This window comes from Lissotriton vulgaris, chromosome 11 (assembly GCF_964263255.1).
Source record: "Lissotriton vulgaris chromosome 11, aLisVul1.2, whole genome shotgun sequence".
Classification (NCBI taxonomy): domain Eukaryota; kingdom Metazoa; phylum Chordata; class Amphibia; order Caudata; family Salamandridae; genus Lissotriton; species Lissotriton vulgaris.
In genome coordinates this window covers 1,005,027,323-1,005,043,274 of record NC_141699.1, presented here as the reverse complement: position 1 = coordinate 1,005,043,274, position 15,952 = coordinate 1,005,027,323, and the positions used below count along the sequence as shown (strand labels likewise).

At 42.5% G+C, this 15,952-nt stretch overlaps 1 protein-coding gene across 6 annotated transcripts in view; it reads right to left on the bottom strand.

The window, feature by feature from the left end:
* Positions 1-15,952, bottom strand: part of LRRC34 (leucine rich repeat containing 34) — a 327,003-nt gene that overhangs the window by 208,068 nt on the left and 102,983 nt on the right. For all 6 annotated transcript variants that reach the window (XM_086944309.1, XM_086944310.1, XM_086944306.1 and 3 more), the window contains one exon: positions 10,862-10,915. In XM_086944309.1, the coding sequence (XP_086800435.1) occupies positions 10,862-10,915 (54 nt within the window). The remainder of the gene's footprint in view (positions 1-10,861; positions 10,916-15,952) is intronic.

Sequence of the window (15,952 nt, the reverse complement as noted above, 5' to 3'; positions counted from 1 at the left end):
GCGCGACCGAAAAATAGTCTCGGGCACTGATTAAGCGTAAATACGCTTCCCTTACGCAAACAGGTGCCTCCCACAAGACTCAGGAAGTGCCTGGAGGTACCGACGGTGAGGTGAGACTGCACTCTTTACTTTTGCTCGATTTATTTATTTATTTATGAATTTTGTAGAGCGCACGGCTACCCCCGTCGGGGGTGTCCCGGCGCTAAGGCTGTAGGCGGAAGAGGAGGATCTATCTAAATAGATGAGAAAAGCCATGTTTTCAAACGGCCACGGAACAGTGCTTCGGATGGGGCAAATCTGAGATCTAAAGGTAAGCTATTCCAATGTTTGGCAGCGAGGACTGCAAAGGCTCTGCCACCCATTCTTGTGCGGTGGAAGCGAGGAACAGTCATGAGACGTAGGTTGTTGGAGCGTAAGTCTCTGACTGAGTGAGATAGTATCAATCTCTTTCTTAAGTATTCTGGTCCGGTTCCGTTCAGAGCTCGGAAAGCAAGAATGAGCGTTTTAAACTTAATACGGCTGGCTATAGGAAGCCAGTGAAGCTCTTTGCGAAATACTGAGATCGGATGCCGGAAAGGGATATTGCCAATCAGTCTTGACGCCGCATTTTGAACTACTTGAAGGCGTTCAATTTGATACAAAGGGGCCCCAGCGTAGAGACTGTTGGCATAATCCAAATGGGAGGTTATTAAGGCCTGGGTAACCGTTCTGCGCGCGTCCATCGGCAGAAATGGGAAGATCTTTCTCATCATCTTTAATTTTCCGAAACAGGCTGCAGTAACCTTGTTAATTTGAGGGCTACAGGAGAGCGTATCGTCGAACTGGAACCCCAGATTGCGGGCGGTGTGCACCGGGATGGGGGGGGGGTTGAGTACCGTTGGCCACCACAGCGAGGGAGGTATGGTCATTTTTTGATTAAAAAACAGGACCTCCGTCTTGTCGGTGTTAAGTCAAAGATGGTTGGAAGCCATCCAAGAGCAGATTTCGCCCAGACAGTGTCGAAAACTAGAGAGGCTGGAGTCAGAGTGATCTCTAAAGGAGAATATCAGCTGTGTATCATCAGCATAAGAGATCACTCTGACTCCGCATGATTCCACTACCTTGGCCAAAGGGGCCAGGTAGACATTAAAGAACAGTGGGCTCAGGGCTGAGCCCTGCGGGACTCCACACACAAGAGGTTTGCACCCTGATTTAAACGGTCTGAGAAGGACCCTCTGTGATCGTCCTTGGAGAAAGGAACTAATCCACGACAGGGCAGTGCCGCCCAGTCCAATCTGCTCCAGTCGATCTAAAAGTATTTTGTGGGACACCGTATCGAAAGCGGCGGATAGGTCGAGAAGGACCAGCATGGCCTCCTCGCCCTTATCCACACATTCTCGAACGGTCTCCGATACTTCTAGCAGTGCGGTTTCCGTACTAAAACCCGTGCGGAAACCGGACTGGGAGTCGTGGAGTAGGGAATTGGTCTCCAGATATTCTGCGAGTTGTAACTGGACGGCCTTTTCCAAGACCTTCGCTGGTTTAGGAAGGAGAGAGATGGGCCGATAATTACAAAATTGCGTGGGGTCCGCATCTGTTTTCTTCAGAATAGGCACAAGCATAGCTTCTTTCCAGGCAGTGGGGAATTGGCCTAGATGCAAGGAGGCATTCCATATAGAAGTAAGTGGCTCTATCAGTAGGGTAGCCAACTCACTCATGATCTTAGGGGGGACCGGATCCAGAGGAGAGCCAGATTTGCACTGTGTAAGTAGTTTAAGTGCTCGATAATACCGTTAGGTAGCAGCGCATGCCAAGAGGTACAGTAGGCGTTTTTTAAGGGCTGTCTGTTTGACCTCTTACTTGTGCTCGACAATATCGCTAAGTAGCAGTGCACGCCAGTAGTGATAGCAGGCGTCGTCTTTCATGGTGATTATCTTTGTTGTGATTCCTGCAATTACGTGTTAACATTCCCAGATAGTGCTTGGTAACATCAAACACTTTGACAATTATTTTAGGAAAAAGGGAAGGCCATATTTTTCAATTGTTTATTACTTGATTGTAAAGGTTTGGTATACATTCTCCTTAACCCTTTGCCACATTTTTGAATACCCTGCAACCAGTTGGGAGGTGGTTGAGCTAAGTGACTGACAGACAAAAGACATACTGATTTAAGATAATGGACCACACCCCATTAAGATATATATATATATATATATATATATATATATATATATATATATATATATATATCCTTGAGTATTGAGTGTTAGTCCTGCGTCGGAGAAATCAATTGAGTTGTTTTAAGACACTCCACAGATGCAGTGGTCTCGCTTTTGATGTAGTTGTGTTATCTGAGTGTAAGAGGGTACTGGGGAGCTGTTCCTTGGTTTAACCCTAGAGCGGATTAAGAGAGCATATGATTAAAGGGTTCATTGGAATAATGGAGCCTACTGAAAAGTAGCTCTACATTTCCCCTTTTTTTGCTTTCCTTTTCCTCACAGAGCGGGGCCTCGATAACCTGAGCACGGTCCAGGTGAGGTCCAGTCCCCTGTCCAGATGGGAGAGAATTTATTAAGTTTCATTTTATGATTAATATTGTGATATGAAGGAACTGTATAGTTGGGAATCTATGCACAGTGCAGCGTGTTAATGTTGTTTTATTTCACATCTTTTGTTGATGGTATTTGTATTCACTGACACAGAGGATTAGCATCTTGCAGGTTGTATTCATTCCAACCTACATTTCATTAATTTGTTTTTTACATTGGTTTACCACGTTTCTCTTTGGTTTACATATCATGGCAGTAGCAATAATTTGAGAGCAGAGGCCCTGACGAAAGCCGAGGGATTATTAGCCCGACAGGCTGAAACATGTTGGCCTTTTTTTCCGACAGTTATTTGTTTTTACTGTTGTTTGCACTGTTCTGTTTTCAGAGTAGGGGATGTGCCAATACTTCAATAAAAATAGCGTTTTTTGGACACATCACTCTATTTTATTTCACCACTCCGTTATCACTCTTGCACTGCTTTTTTTCATCATTTTTTTCATCATCATTTCAGCCATTAAAGATTAGCCGTCCTATGGTGGTCCACATGTGCTTGTGGGAATGATCCAGTCCAGAAAATACTGAATGGTAAAGGGTCTCGATGATCAAGGGACTTACCATATCTTTTGTTGGATAACCATATAATAGGACTGATCACGAAGTTCATTTGATGGCAATCCATACACTGTTGGTTTGGATATTGTCAACTTGCACTGTACCCATCAGTTCCAATACTTTGGTTTCTTTCTATTTGTAGGCTCTCCAAGGTGACTTGGGTACTAACTCACTAAGCGGAGTTAAGGATTGCCGGCCAGATTATTGGCCTTTAGACCCCCGGTCTCTTGTGTTGTTCATGTTCCCGATATTTGTCTGTACAGTTCACCTTCGAATACAATTTTTTTGTTAGTTAAACAAAATTGCATGAGTTCAATCAGCATTTCGCTGTGTTCCAAGTACTTCATAGGTCTCTTGTTCAAGAAGTGCTTTTCTGCCGTGATTCCATGCTTGTGATCAATACACGCATATAGGCTTTTGATGTCTAATGCCATTACGATATACGTTGGTTCCCATATAAGATCACTGATCTTCATAATGAAGTCTTTAGTGTCTCTAATGTAGGAATTCAATTGTAGAACCCAGGGGGATATATATATATATATATATATATATATATATATATATATATATATATATATATATATATATATATATATTACCTACTGGCGGTCGCCAGTAGGTAGTTATAGTTAGGATTGTTTTCCATAGGAAATCCTGAACATTCTATTTGGAATAACTTTGGCCCTGGTGGATGAATCTTTGTGGGGGATTGTTCAAGTGGGGGGCTGAGATATAAGGGGGGTCCCAAAACGTGTTTTCTCCATGTTATTTTCCATAGGACGTTTAGACACGGCTACAGGTCGAACGGCTGAATGGATTTATAAGAAATTTGGCCAAACTGTAGAGTCCGGCTCGCAGATTACGCTTTTTGTGGAATGGTGTAAATCCGTTCAGTAGTTGTTGAGAAAATTAAAGTCAAAGTCAATTATATATCTATAAGCGCGGACGGGTGCGCGCACCCGAGCGGCTGCGCGCGAGCGGAATTTTTTTTTGCTGCGTGACGTCTGTTAACGTTCGATTCGAAGGAAATCAGGAAGTGTTAACCGCCATTTTGTCACTGCGAGTAAATATATTGTCATTTCAAAGCGTTGGAACATGGAAAGGGGAGAAGGTAGAGATTGTTTTGCTGCGTAGGTTTTCTCAGGTTGTGCAGTAAGGTCCTTAAAAGCGAAAATATATATATTTTTTTTCTCGAAAAAGTTGCGGGGTGCGCGCACTCGGGCGCGCACACCTATTTACAAAAGTGTGAAAATGGAGATAAATCAGAAGTTTGAGTGCTTTGATATAAGGTGGCTCTGAAAAGAGCCCTTGTGTTAATTGAGTTGTTTCTGCATTTATAAGTAAGTACTGATGCAGAGTTTGATATAATATTGTTGGCAGCATTTTGAAAGGAAAGACAGGGGCCCATTTTCTGGTTAACAGGCGACCAGGCCAACTTTTCATGCCAGGCCCATTCCTGCAAAGTCGACCGCCATTTTTAGGAGATCTGCAACCACCGGCAGTCACTGGGTTGCAGGAGCAGATGGACTCAAGCCTGTCGGGCGAAGCATCGTTGCACCGCCACAGTGGACGAGACTCTGCTGGGTGAGTGGAGCGTCGCTGTACCGCAACAGTGGGCGAGTCCTTTGCTGGGCTCGTGGAGCGTCCCTATACCGCCACAGTATGCGAACGCTTTGCTGGGCTCGTGGAGTGTCCCTATATCGCCACAGAGTACGAACCCTTTGCCGGATGCATGGATCGTTGGGGGTGCAGCTGAGGGGCCTCCATCTGGGGAGGCTCGTCCGCGCCGCCTCTCCCTCCCAGTGGACCCCACGGCGTCTTGCTGACATTTGTTATGGCCGGACCAGGCGATGAAGAGAGGGGGAGGTCGGATATATACGAGTTATACTATTAGGTATGTCACATCCCCCTTGTGGCCTGCAAGGCACCGAAAAAAGAAGAGAATGGGAAGACAACTACATCTCGGGTCGGGCCCATGCCTTCTCTGGCCGATGGCGTCCGGCCGCTCTTTGCCACGGCCCGAGGAACGGATCCCTTGGTTCATCCTGGGGACAGGCCTTGGCGTGTGGTGTCTCCTCCGGACTATTCGCGTAATGGTTCTCCACCCCAGGCCGTTGCCGACGGCTTTTGTAGACTTTCTGACGCTCAAAAACCCTACTAGAAAGCAGCCCAAAAGTAGCCCAACATTGCTACTTTGGGGAAGGAGGGGCTGCGCGCGAGCAGAATTTTTTTTTGCTGCGTGACGTCTGTTAACGTTCGATTCGAAGGAAATCAGGAAGTGTTGACCGCCATTTTGTCACTGCGAGTAAATGGTGCTCCACATTGTAAATGCAGCACACCATGGGTGGCAGAGCAGCGGTGCACATTAACTGGTGCATCTCTGGGGATGCGCCAGTTAACATAAATCTGCTCCTTTACATTTAAGTATGAGCAGGGGACACAGAGTTGGTGAAGCTTATCCAAGGTTAAAAAGAGATGAGTCCTGTTCACTGAAAACTTGGACATAGGACTCACCTCCTCAGCATCGCTGGACATGGCTAAATAATAGCTGCAAAATGTTACTCTTGTTAAACAATTTTACTATTATAGTGTCTGAGATTTGTCTCTTACTCTGCAACATCTCATTGTTGTTCTCTTTCTTTAAAGATAAGGACATTAACCATGAGTGATAATGAGCAATCCGTTGGTCTCGATCTTATTGTTGAACATGTCATTGAAACGTCAGTGGAAGTGGAACCCTTAGATGATTTAAATCCTGAGGATGATGAAGAACATGATGAGGATGCCGATTTGTCAGAATTGTATGACATAGGGTGGGAAGCTGACGTGCTTCAGCATATGGAACTATAAACATTTATTTTTCAAATTTACTGGAAATAAAAAGTGAAAATGTAAACCGTTTCATTTAAAATTAAACATAACTTGAAAAACAGGTTATGTGTAGTGTCTTTAATAAAATAGTTAAATATGCTCATAAAAATATTTCTAAACCAATGAAAAGCCTTAACAAGTCACATGACCTGTTATGCTTACGTTACGCGCTCCGCGCCGCGCCCCGGATTGTTGGTCATTCAAACTGAGGCTGGCGTCAGCATGAGAGCGCCAACGTCTCGTGGCTACGCCATTCAGAAAATATTGTTGGCAGCATTTTGAAAGGAAAGATCTGCAACCACCGGCAGTCACTGGGTTGCAGGAGCTGATGGACTCAAGCCTGTCGGGCGAAGCATCGTTGCACCGCCACAGTGGACGAGTCCTTTGCCGGGTGCATGGAGGGTCGCTGCACCGCAAGAGTGGACGAGTCCTTTGACGGGTGCGTGGAGCGTTGGGGGTGCAGCTGAGGGGCCTGCACGTGGGGAGGCGGGAGAGGCTCGTCCGCGCCGCCTGTCCCTCCCAGTGCACCCCACGGCGTCTTGCGGACATTTGTTATGGCCGGACCAGGCGATGAAGAGAGGGGGGGGGGTCGGAGGCATATGCAAGACATCCCCCCTCGTGGCCTGCAAGGCGCCGAAAGATTATCGTCCGCGCCGTCTCTCCCTCCCAGTGTACCCCACGGCGTTTTGCTGACATTTGTTATGGCCGGACCAGGCGATGAAGAGAGGGGGGGGGGTCGGAGGCATATGCAAGACATCCCCCCCTCGTGGCCTGCAAGGCGCCGAAAGAGGAAGAGAATGGGAAGACAACTACATCTCGGGTCGGGCCCATGCCTTCTCTGGCCGATGGCGACCGGCTGCTCTTTGCCACGGTCCCAGGAACGGATTCCTTGGTTCATCCTGGGGACAGGCCTTGGCGCATGGTGTCGCCTCCGGACTATTCGCGTAATGGTTCTCCATAGTTGTTTTAATATATTTTTGTTCAAGAATAAAAACGTTTTAATCTGTTATTTTGCTGTCGTGTGGTATATTTCTAATATTTGTCGCTCTGATGTCGTTTCCCCTCCCAAATGGAACATGTGATTGTAATCTACAGCCGGACATTCCGACAGGACATGAGAGCAAAAGGGGGGGGGGGGTCAGATCTGAAGTTGGGCAGGCGATAAGATCACGTTTTGCTATGTAGGGCTATCTATGTTCGTGATGGGGCCTAAAAGGGGGCAAGATGGCGTCGAGCTCGGTTTCTCTCACTAGTTTCACTAGTTTCATATTTCTCATGAGGGGTTGTTCCTAATGTTTCTATTTTAGCAAGGTCAAAAAGAGATCCTATCAGTGGCCTACTGATTTTGTTCGATTCCTTTTGTTTTCTCTAACGATTTTTAAGTTAAAGTTTGCTAGTACGATACAGCGGCTAGTCCGCATTTTATATATATGTCTTTTTTATTAGGGGTGTTTTCCGGTGGAGTCGGACGATCTACCTCTAATAAACGGTAAGTGTTCCTCTGAAGGAATGCGTCTTGAAAGTGGCTGACTGTAATGTATGATATTTCACTCAGTGACTTTCAGGCCCATGCTGTTTCAAAACTGTGCATGTGTTTGAAGCAGGCGTAGGTATTGACGCAGCATAGAAACTACTAGGAACCAATTGGAAGTGTTGTTTTCAAGTCACATGACTTCACATGCGCGTCTCAGGACGTGTACGCGGTGATAGTATCTGGTTGGAAGTAGCGGTCCAATTTCAAAACGTGAAAAGGAGTAAATCGAAACATATCCGGATTTAATATATCTTCTGAGTAGTATAAGTTCTATGGTGGGTGTATGAAGAAATTTAATAAGTTGCAATCGCGAAGTTTTCCCGAAATATATATATATAGGCGGGTGCGCGCACACGGTCGCGCACGATCGACAGCCGATAAACGCCCTTTATAATATGCTCCTGGAGCTGTTTTTGGAAAGTTCAAATTGCAAAGTTTTCACGAAATATATAGGCAGGTGCGCGCACTCGGTCGCGCACGAAAGCCTGGAAATGCGATATCCATTTTATTGACAACTGTTGTTGAGAGTGCGCACACCGGGTCGCGCACGAAAGTTTAGTAAGGCTATTTTTATTTACAGACAAATTTTAATGTGTTTAAAAAAAGGCAAGGTACAGACTTTCGAATTCTGTATCGCTTTACAAGGAGTCTCTATGCAACTTGAACAGTGAAGAAAACGGCTTGTTTTTGAAAAAAATATTGCCAGAACTTTATTGACAAAAGTATAGGTTGCATACACGACATATTTCTGAATTAGCATTTTAAAAACCAATGAAATTCACAGAAAAAAACATAGGTTTTACACGTTATAGTTAGGAAGTAGCATTTAAAAAACCTATGAAATTCACTGAAAAAACCATAGGTTTGACACATGTTATAGTTAGCTGGAAATTTTACTGATATAAAACCAATGAAATTCCACGTTATAGTTAGTTGGACTCACTATAACTTGCGCGTGCAATGCACTGCTGATGACGTCACATATTACATCACTCATGACATGGTCAGTGACATCACTCATGACATCACTGATGACACCATCCAGTGAATATGTGTTTTTCTGAAAAATAAATATTAGTGAGTTATGTTTAAGTATTTAAATATATATATTAGTGTTTCACTTTGTGTATAAGTGGCTACATGTGTTGGTAAGTAGCTACATGCGTATGTATATGGGTTATTAGATATTTTTCTTAGTATCAGTATGAGTGTCTATATGGTTTGGTGGGGGTATTACTTAGCACATAGATGCATGAGTGACTGACTCTCTGTTTGTATGTGTTTTGAAGACAGCATATGTACAGGACTGTATGGGTGGATGAGTGTCTATATGTGTTTGTTAGTGAGTGAATGACTGTCTCACTAGTGTCTTTATCAGTAACTACATATGTTTTAATCTAGTATATATGAATATTGATGTATATAAGTGAGTATATGTGAGAGTAAGAGATTGTAAGAGTTCCTGTTTAAATAAGTATGTGTTTCTATAAGTGATTGTTTAAGAGAATAAATATGTGTAATTGTCAATAGAAGTAAGGTGGAAGTGTGTGTATAACTCTATATTCAAATAAATGGATGTTCAATAGTTTATTTGCACGTGTGAATATGTGTGTGAGTAACTTTTGGATGACTGTCGGTGTGTAACAGGATGTATAGGTGTATCACTTCATATGATGAGTGAGTATATGTATGAGTGACTATATAGAACTGTTGGTGAATGAGTGGATGTGTATATAGATAGTGGAATTACTGAATTGCTTGTTGTAACTGATATAGGTATCTCCATTTTTTTAAAATTTCAGTTTCTATTTTTGAATATGTGTTTCAAGGGTTACATTACAGTGAAAGGAGGTCTGTCACTATGTCACAAGGATGGTGTCATCAGTGATGTCATGAGTGATGTCACTGACCATGTCATGAGGGATGTAATATGTGACGTCATCAGCAGTGCATTGCACGCGCAAGTTATAGTGAGTCCAACTAACTATAACGTGGAATTTCATTGGTTTTATATCAGTAAAATTTCCAGCTAACTATAACATGTGTCAAACCTATGGTTTTTTCAGTGAATTTCATAGGTTTTTTAAATGCTACTTCCTAACTATAACGTGTGTAAAACCTATGGTTTTTTCTGTGAATATATATATATATATATATATATATATATATATATATATATATATATATATATGTCCAAGAACGATAAGTCAGTAAAGTACGCTCTCAGGGCAGAAACAGGCAAACAGCGGTATGTTCCTTTAGTGCTGTTTATTCCACAACGCGTTTCGCCGTGAAGACGGCTTGATCACGTGGAAAACAAGTTGCAAAGCTATAGGTTATATCTATTACCATCATAGACATAGAAATGAGACTTGGGATACGTACATGTAAAATGAGACTCTCTACCCGTAGTGAGAATTTCTCACTACGGGTAGAATACGCTTCACTGGCGAACATTACATGATAGACATGATGTGACGCTCTCTGATCTGGGTTTCTAGCACATTATTATGGTGTTGTATACTCCAACAATTGAGATAATGAAACAATTCCGTATTTACTGGTGGGATGACGTAGCATATATTTTGTTTACATTAATTTTGCTTCTTGCTCCAAAATTACGGGGATGTTGTTAATAACGTAACAAATGTCCATTGGAGGGTATACAATGTGTGTTTAATACATGAAATGCATAGAGAGTCTCATTTTACATGTACGTATCCCAAGTCTCATTTCTATGTCTATGATGGTAATAGATATAACCTATAGCTTTGCAACTTGTTTTCCACGTGATCAAGCCGTCTTCACGGCGAAACGCGTTGTGGAATAAACAGCACTAAAGGAACATACCGGTGTTTGCCTGTTTCTGCCCTGAGAGCGTACTTTACTGACTTATCGTTCTTGGACATTGAAGCTGTCGGCTTCACTCCGCCGACACGTACGCCACCTTCCACGGGTCACCTGGGATCCAGAAGGAGTTTTCTGCTGGATGGATATATATATATATATATATATATACATACATACATACATACATACAAAGTCCAGTGAAAACACCAATACGGAGTATCATCAACCACGGTGTTAGATATATTTTTTTCTTATCTGATACGATTATTTTCTCATATATGGAAGGGAGAAAAGAAGGTAACAAAGAAGGGGCGCTTCTAATCTTTTATGTCTAATGAATGGCAGATCAGTCACACAATAACCTTTGGTTGCCTTCACTGGTACATTACTTGTTTTCCTACTTAACCACCAGATGTGTTGGTGATGGAGACTTCTAGGTATTATCTCTAGAATAGTTACTTACAGCTCGTTTCTTTTTTCCGCCGAGAATTCGGGTAAGACAGCCACATCCGAAGACCTAGAAGGAGGAAGGAGAAGACAGAAATTCAATATTTGAAGAGATTTTCATTAACATTTACATGTATCAATAGCGCAATACTTGAAAATAAGACAAAATTGAGAAACAAATAAAAAATCTTCGCCTTTACATCCGGCACAATCTTCCAAAAGTGGTGTCAGAAGTGGGATCTGGAAGGATGGAGATGGCTGAGGCCATGAGAAGCTGGATCGGGCAATGGAAAAGCTCCTCAATACAGCAGCGGAAGATCACAAAGCAATACACAAGGCCCTGACAACACAATATACAACACAGAAGAACCCCTTGGAAGATTGGCTGATACCCTGGGACAACAGAGGGGCAATACTGCGATCCCTCAGTGGTTCAGCAAAAATATGTGAGTGGAGAGGATCCATATTTTTCCTTTAACAATTTCGAGAGCATGGCACAGGCCGAAGCCTGGCTGGCTGACCAATGGAGGCAATATCTTGATACTTTGTTAACGGGGGAGTTATAATCCGCCTGCCAGGCTTCAAATCCTCAGAACACTATCACTATACTGAAATAAAAGTAACATTCTGGAAAGCTTGGGGGTTGATGATGAAACTTATTGAATAAAATTGCATCATCTTTGAAGACAGATCCCAAGAAACACCCAGGGCATTTTATTTCAGGGTGAAAGACTTAACTGGCCACTGGTTAAAACCCTTCGTATGCAACGAAGGAGGACATAATGGAAATATATACCTGGAACAATACCTCCCCTCTCTTTATTCTCCCATACAGGAATGGATAAGACAAAAAACCCATCTGACTCTAGAAAGAGTGTTGAAAAAGCTAGCACCTATAGTCAAGCTCAGGAATTACAAAAATGGAGGGAGGAGTCAACCTGAAGTAGACCAACTTCAGTAACTGTTCGCCATCCTCCTCCCCCTTCGCAGAAAAAAACTGAACTTGTGACTTTCTTGCCTGTTCCTGTATCATGGACTCCTATGCCTCAACCACAAGGTTTCCAATGTGGAGCGTGATTCTGCCCTCTTAAGGAGGAGCCCTTAGAACTAGGAATACCATGAATCCTATTTATAATACTGCAAGGAAAAGTCCCCCTTACCATTGTAAGGTATCCTTTAATGATGTACCAGTTACTGCCTTGGTAGACACCGGATGTCTGAAAAGTGTGATGTAGCCCCAAGTCTTACCCCATCTTGCTATCCAGACTCATGAAATTGAGAATATTCAGTGTGTACATGGGGATAATAAAGGATACCCCGTAGCAGAAATACGCCTACAACACAGAGATCTGCCAGTAGTTACCCTCAAAGGGGGTCTCATACCCAAACTAGCAGGACCTATGATCATAGGTAATGATTATCCTCATCTCAATTCCTTAGTGCAAGATACCTAGAAGGAGGGAGATGATTGGTGGACTATAGCTCCTTTCTCTCAAGCGGATAATCACAAATGGGAACCTGTCAAGCAGAGAAAAAGTAGAAATCAGCAAAGGGGGCAAAAGAGATGAATCCCTTTAGAGGTCTTTTCTACCCAGGTGGAGGATTTTCCCTGGGATAATGACTGCAATTCCAAGGCAGCCTAAAGGGAGGATCCCTCATTCTACGAGCCCTGGCGTGTAGCAGCCGATCAGGAAGTCACAACAAAAGTAGGTCCCCCAATTCTATGAGCAGAACGGGTTGTTGTATAGAAAAGGTGCCGCGAAGGATCCTGCCCAATTATTGATCCCCACCCCTTTTAGGCATAAGGTCCTATTCTTATCCCAAGGTCACCTTCTGGGAGATCATTTTGGGAGGAAAAAAACGAGCAGGCCATTTTAGATAAATCCTGTTGGGCAGGTATTTCTCAACAAGTACAAACATACTGCAAGGAATGTCCTACCTGCCAAATGTTTAGCGGATATAAACCGCCCAGAGTAGACATTATCCCATTGCCCTTAATAGATTTACCCTTCATCGAGTGAGCATGGACATAATAGGCCCTCTCTTACCCTCTAGGAGCGTATATAGATATGTGTTAATACTCATATACTATGCCACCCGTTTTCCTAAAGTAACTGCTCTTCGCAATCCCAATATTATGAATGTAGCCAACGCCATGATGGACGTGTTTGCTGGGGTGGGTTTCCAAAGGACATTTTTACAGATCAAGGGACATCTTTGTTTCCAAAAGATGAGGCAAGTCTGTCACATGTTGGATGTTACTCATATACAAATAGCGGCCTATTACTCCCAAACTGACAGTTTGAGTGAGCAATATATTGGCACCGTGAAAAACAATTTAAAAAAACGACTGAACCCCGAAATGAGACATTGGGAAGATATGCAAACCTTGGGCAATGCTTGCCATAAGGAGCAAAGTCGAGAACACTACAAGCTGTTCACTATTTGAACTCGTATACGGATGCCAACCTAGCTCTGTTAGACATGACAAATGAAAAATGAAAGGGGCGACACTAATCTTTGCCCAAGTATGTAGCAAAGCTGCAGACAGATCTAGGTCAAATACAGAGACTGGTGAAGGAAACACCAGGAACATGCCCATACACCACAAAAAGGACAATAGGACAAAAAAGCAAAGAAAAGGGAGTTGAATGTGGGAGACTATGTTTAGATTATGATTCCATCATCAGATCATAAACTACTGGGTCTGTGGCAGGAACCTCACAAAGTGTTAGCTAAAGTGAACCCATCACCTATCAAATTGATTTTGATTCCTTTAGAAAAAACTCCCAAATACATCATAACAATCCCCTCAAGAAATGGGAAGGCCCCCTACCAGTGCTGACAGGAGTACGAGCTAAAAAAGAACCTCTCTTCCTGCACAGTATAGATTCAGATGTAACCCCCTCCCTTAGACAAGAATTGATAAAGCACATACAACCGAGGTCTGCTTTATTACGCCAAGTAAGACCAATGCAGTTGAACATGCTATCCGCTCACCTTTCAAAACGGTAAGACTAAAACCCTACTGTATACCGGAAGGTCATAGAGATGTTATAAAATAGAAGTACATCAAATGTTACATACAGATGGGGGTTACTGAGCCTTCCACCAGTGACTGGCGTTCCCCGATTGTGTTAGTGCCAAAACTGGATCGCTCTGTCTGATTCTGTATAGATTTTAGAGAAGGAAAATCTCACAATTCGACACAGATCCCCCTTCCTAGGGCAGATGAAATCATGGAACGGTTGGGAGAAGCTCAATACATCAGAACACTCAATTTATGTAAAGGGTATTAGCTGGTGCCCCTCCAAACTCACACAAAGAAAAAACAGCTTTTTCGACCCCAGAAGTCCTGTACCAATTTAAAGTATTGCCCTCTGGCTGCATGGCGCTCCTGCCACATCCAAATGACCTATGAACAGGATTCTATTACCCAATGATATGCATTACGCGGCGTATATTGATATCATTATATACAGCCATACCTGCAGCCAACAGATAGAGCAGTTTTAGACACCTTCAACTCCTATTGGTTAAAAGTTAATCCCAAGAAAAGTTTATTAGCTGCTAAATCTGTTAAATATCTGGGGTATTTCATTGCAGGTGGACAAATAAGGCCACAACCTGAAACGTTTGCAGCCATTTCAAAGATTCCTTTTTTTAAAAATATTTTTATTATTCATCATCAGAAAAAACAAAGTATAAACAATTAATTACTTTGACATATATATCTAATACAACGGATATAATTCAATTAAAGCTTAGTCACTTGAAGTAACAACCAAGATGCAAAACATAATTTGAGTACAGTTTCCAAAAAAAAAAAAGAAGAGTTGAAAGATTTGAGCAATTTTAACACCGCCAATTATAATCCTATTAAAATGAGCATGAGTCTATCCCCTTTTAATACCCGTCTAATTTAAGTTTCCATTTTTCAACTGGGGCCCATATCCGTTTCCCAAGCTGTTTTGCATTTACGCCTTTTTTTCATATAAAGCTTTCTCTAGAGTATAGATAGGTAATAATTTAGAGAGCCATTGTTGAAACGAAGGAGGATTAGAGTCTTTCCATAACGTTGCAATACAAAGCCTACTCAGCGTCATTGCAATAAAAAACAATTCTTGATGGGGTACTTCCTGCCCCTCCTTTGCCACCCCCAGGACCATAATCTCATTAGTTACTTTAATAGAAATCTCCAATTCCTCTTTAAAGAATTCTTCTATAGCGTGTTTAAAGGGATCTAGTTTAGGACAAGCCGCAAACATGTGTATCGTGTCTGCCTCCATACTCTGACATCTAGGACAGCAGATCCCACTCGTTCCCGCCCAGCGGGCTATTCTATGCGGTGTATAATATAGTTCATATAAAGTCTTGTAGTATTGTGCCTGCAGATTTGCAACCTTTAAGATAGTGTTTCCTAACCTAAGCGATTTTTCACCCTCATTCCCGACTAGATTTAATTTAGTTCTCCATTTATCAAATACCTTTCCTCTATCACATGCTTGTTTTCTCTGCAGGACTGATCTTATCTGTAAGTATTTAAAGAAATCTCTCCGATCCAAATTGTATAGCTGTTGCGCCCTTTCAAATGTTATTAACCCTGATTGATCTATGATGTCTCCAATTGTTCCGACCCAGAGATTATCCCACCGCCTCATCACTTGATCATGAAATACATCTGGCAGAAGTTTATTCATATATAAAGGGGTATAGAAGTTCATTCTCCCTAATTTAATTTTCTTCCGGATAATTGACCAAACTGAAATGACCGCACCCAACACCTTGAACTTCGTTTTTTTATAGTAGTTTAGCTCCTTGAATGTAAGAAGTCCCTTATTAGAATCCAAAACCAACAGATCATATATATCCGGAATACCAGCATTACCCCTCCATATGTCTTTCGTATTCCCACCGAGGAGTTCTTTACAATACTGAAGAACTGATGCAAAATAATATGTCTTAAAGTCAGGTACTGCAAGGCCCCCCCCCGTTCTTTAGATAGTGCCAGCATCTTTATGGATCTTCGGGTTCTGCCCTTGGACCATATGAAGCGATTACAAATCCCCTCTATTTCCTTAAACCACTTATTAGTAAATAATAAAGG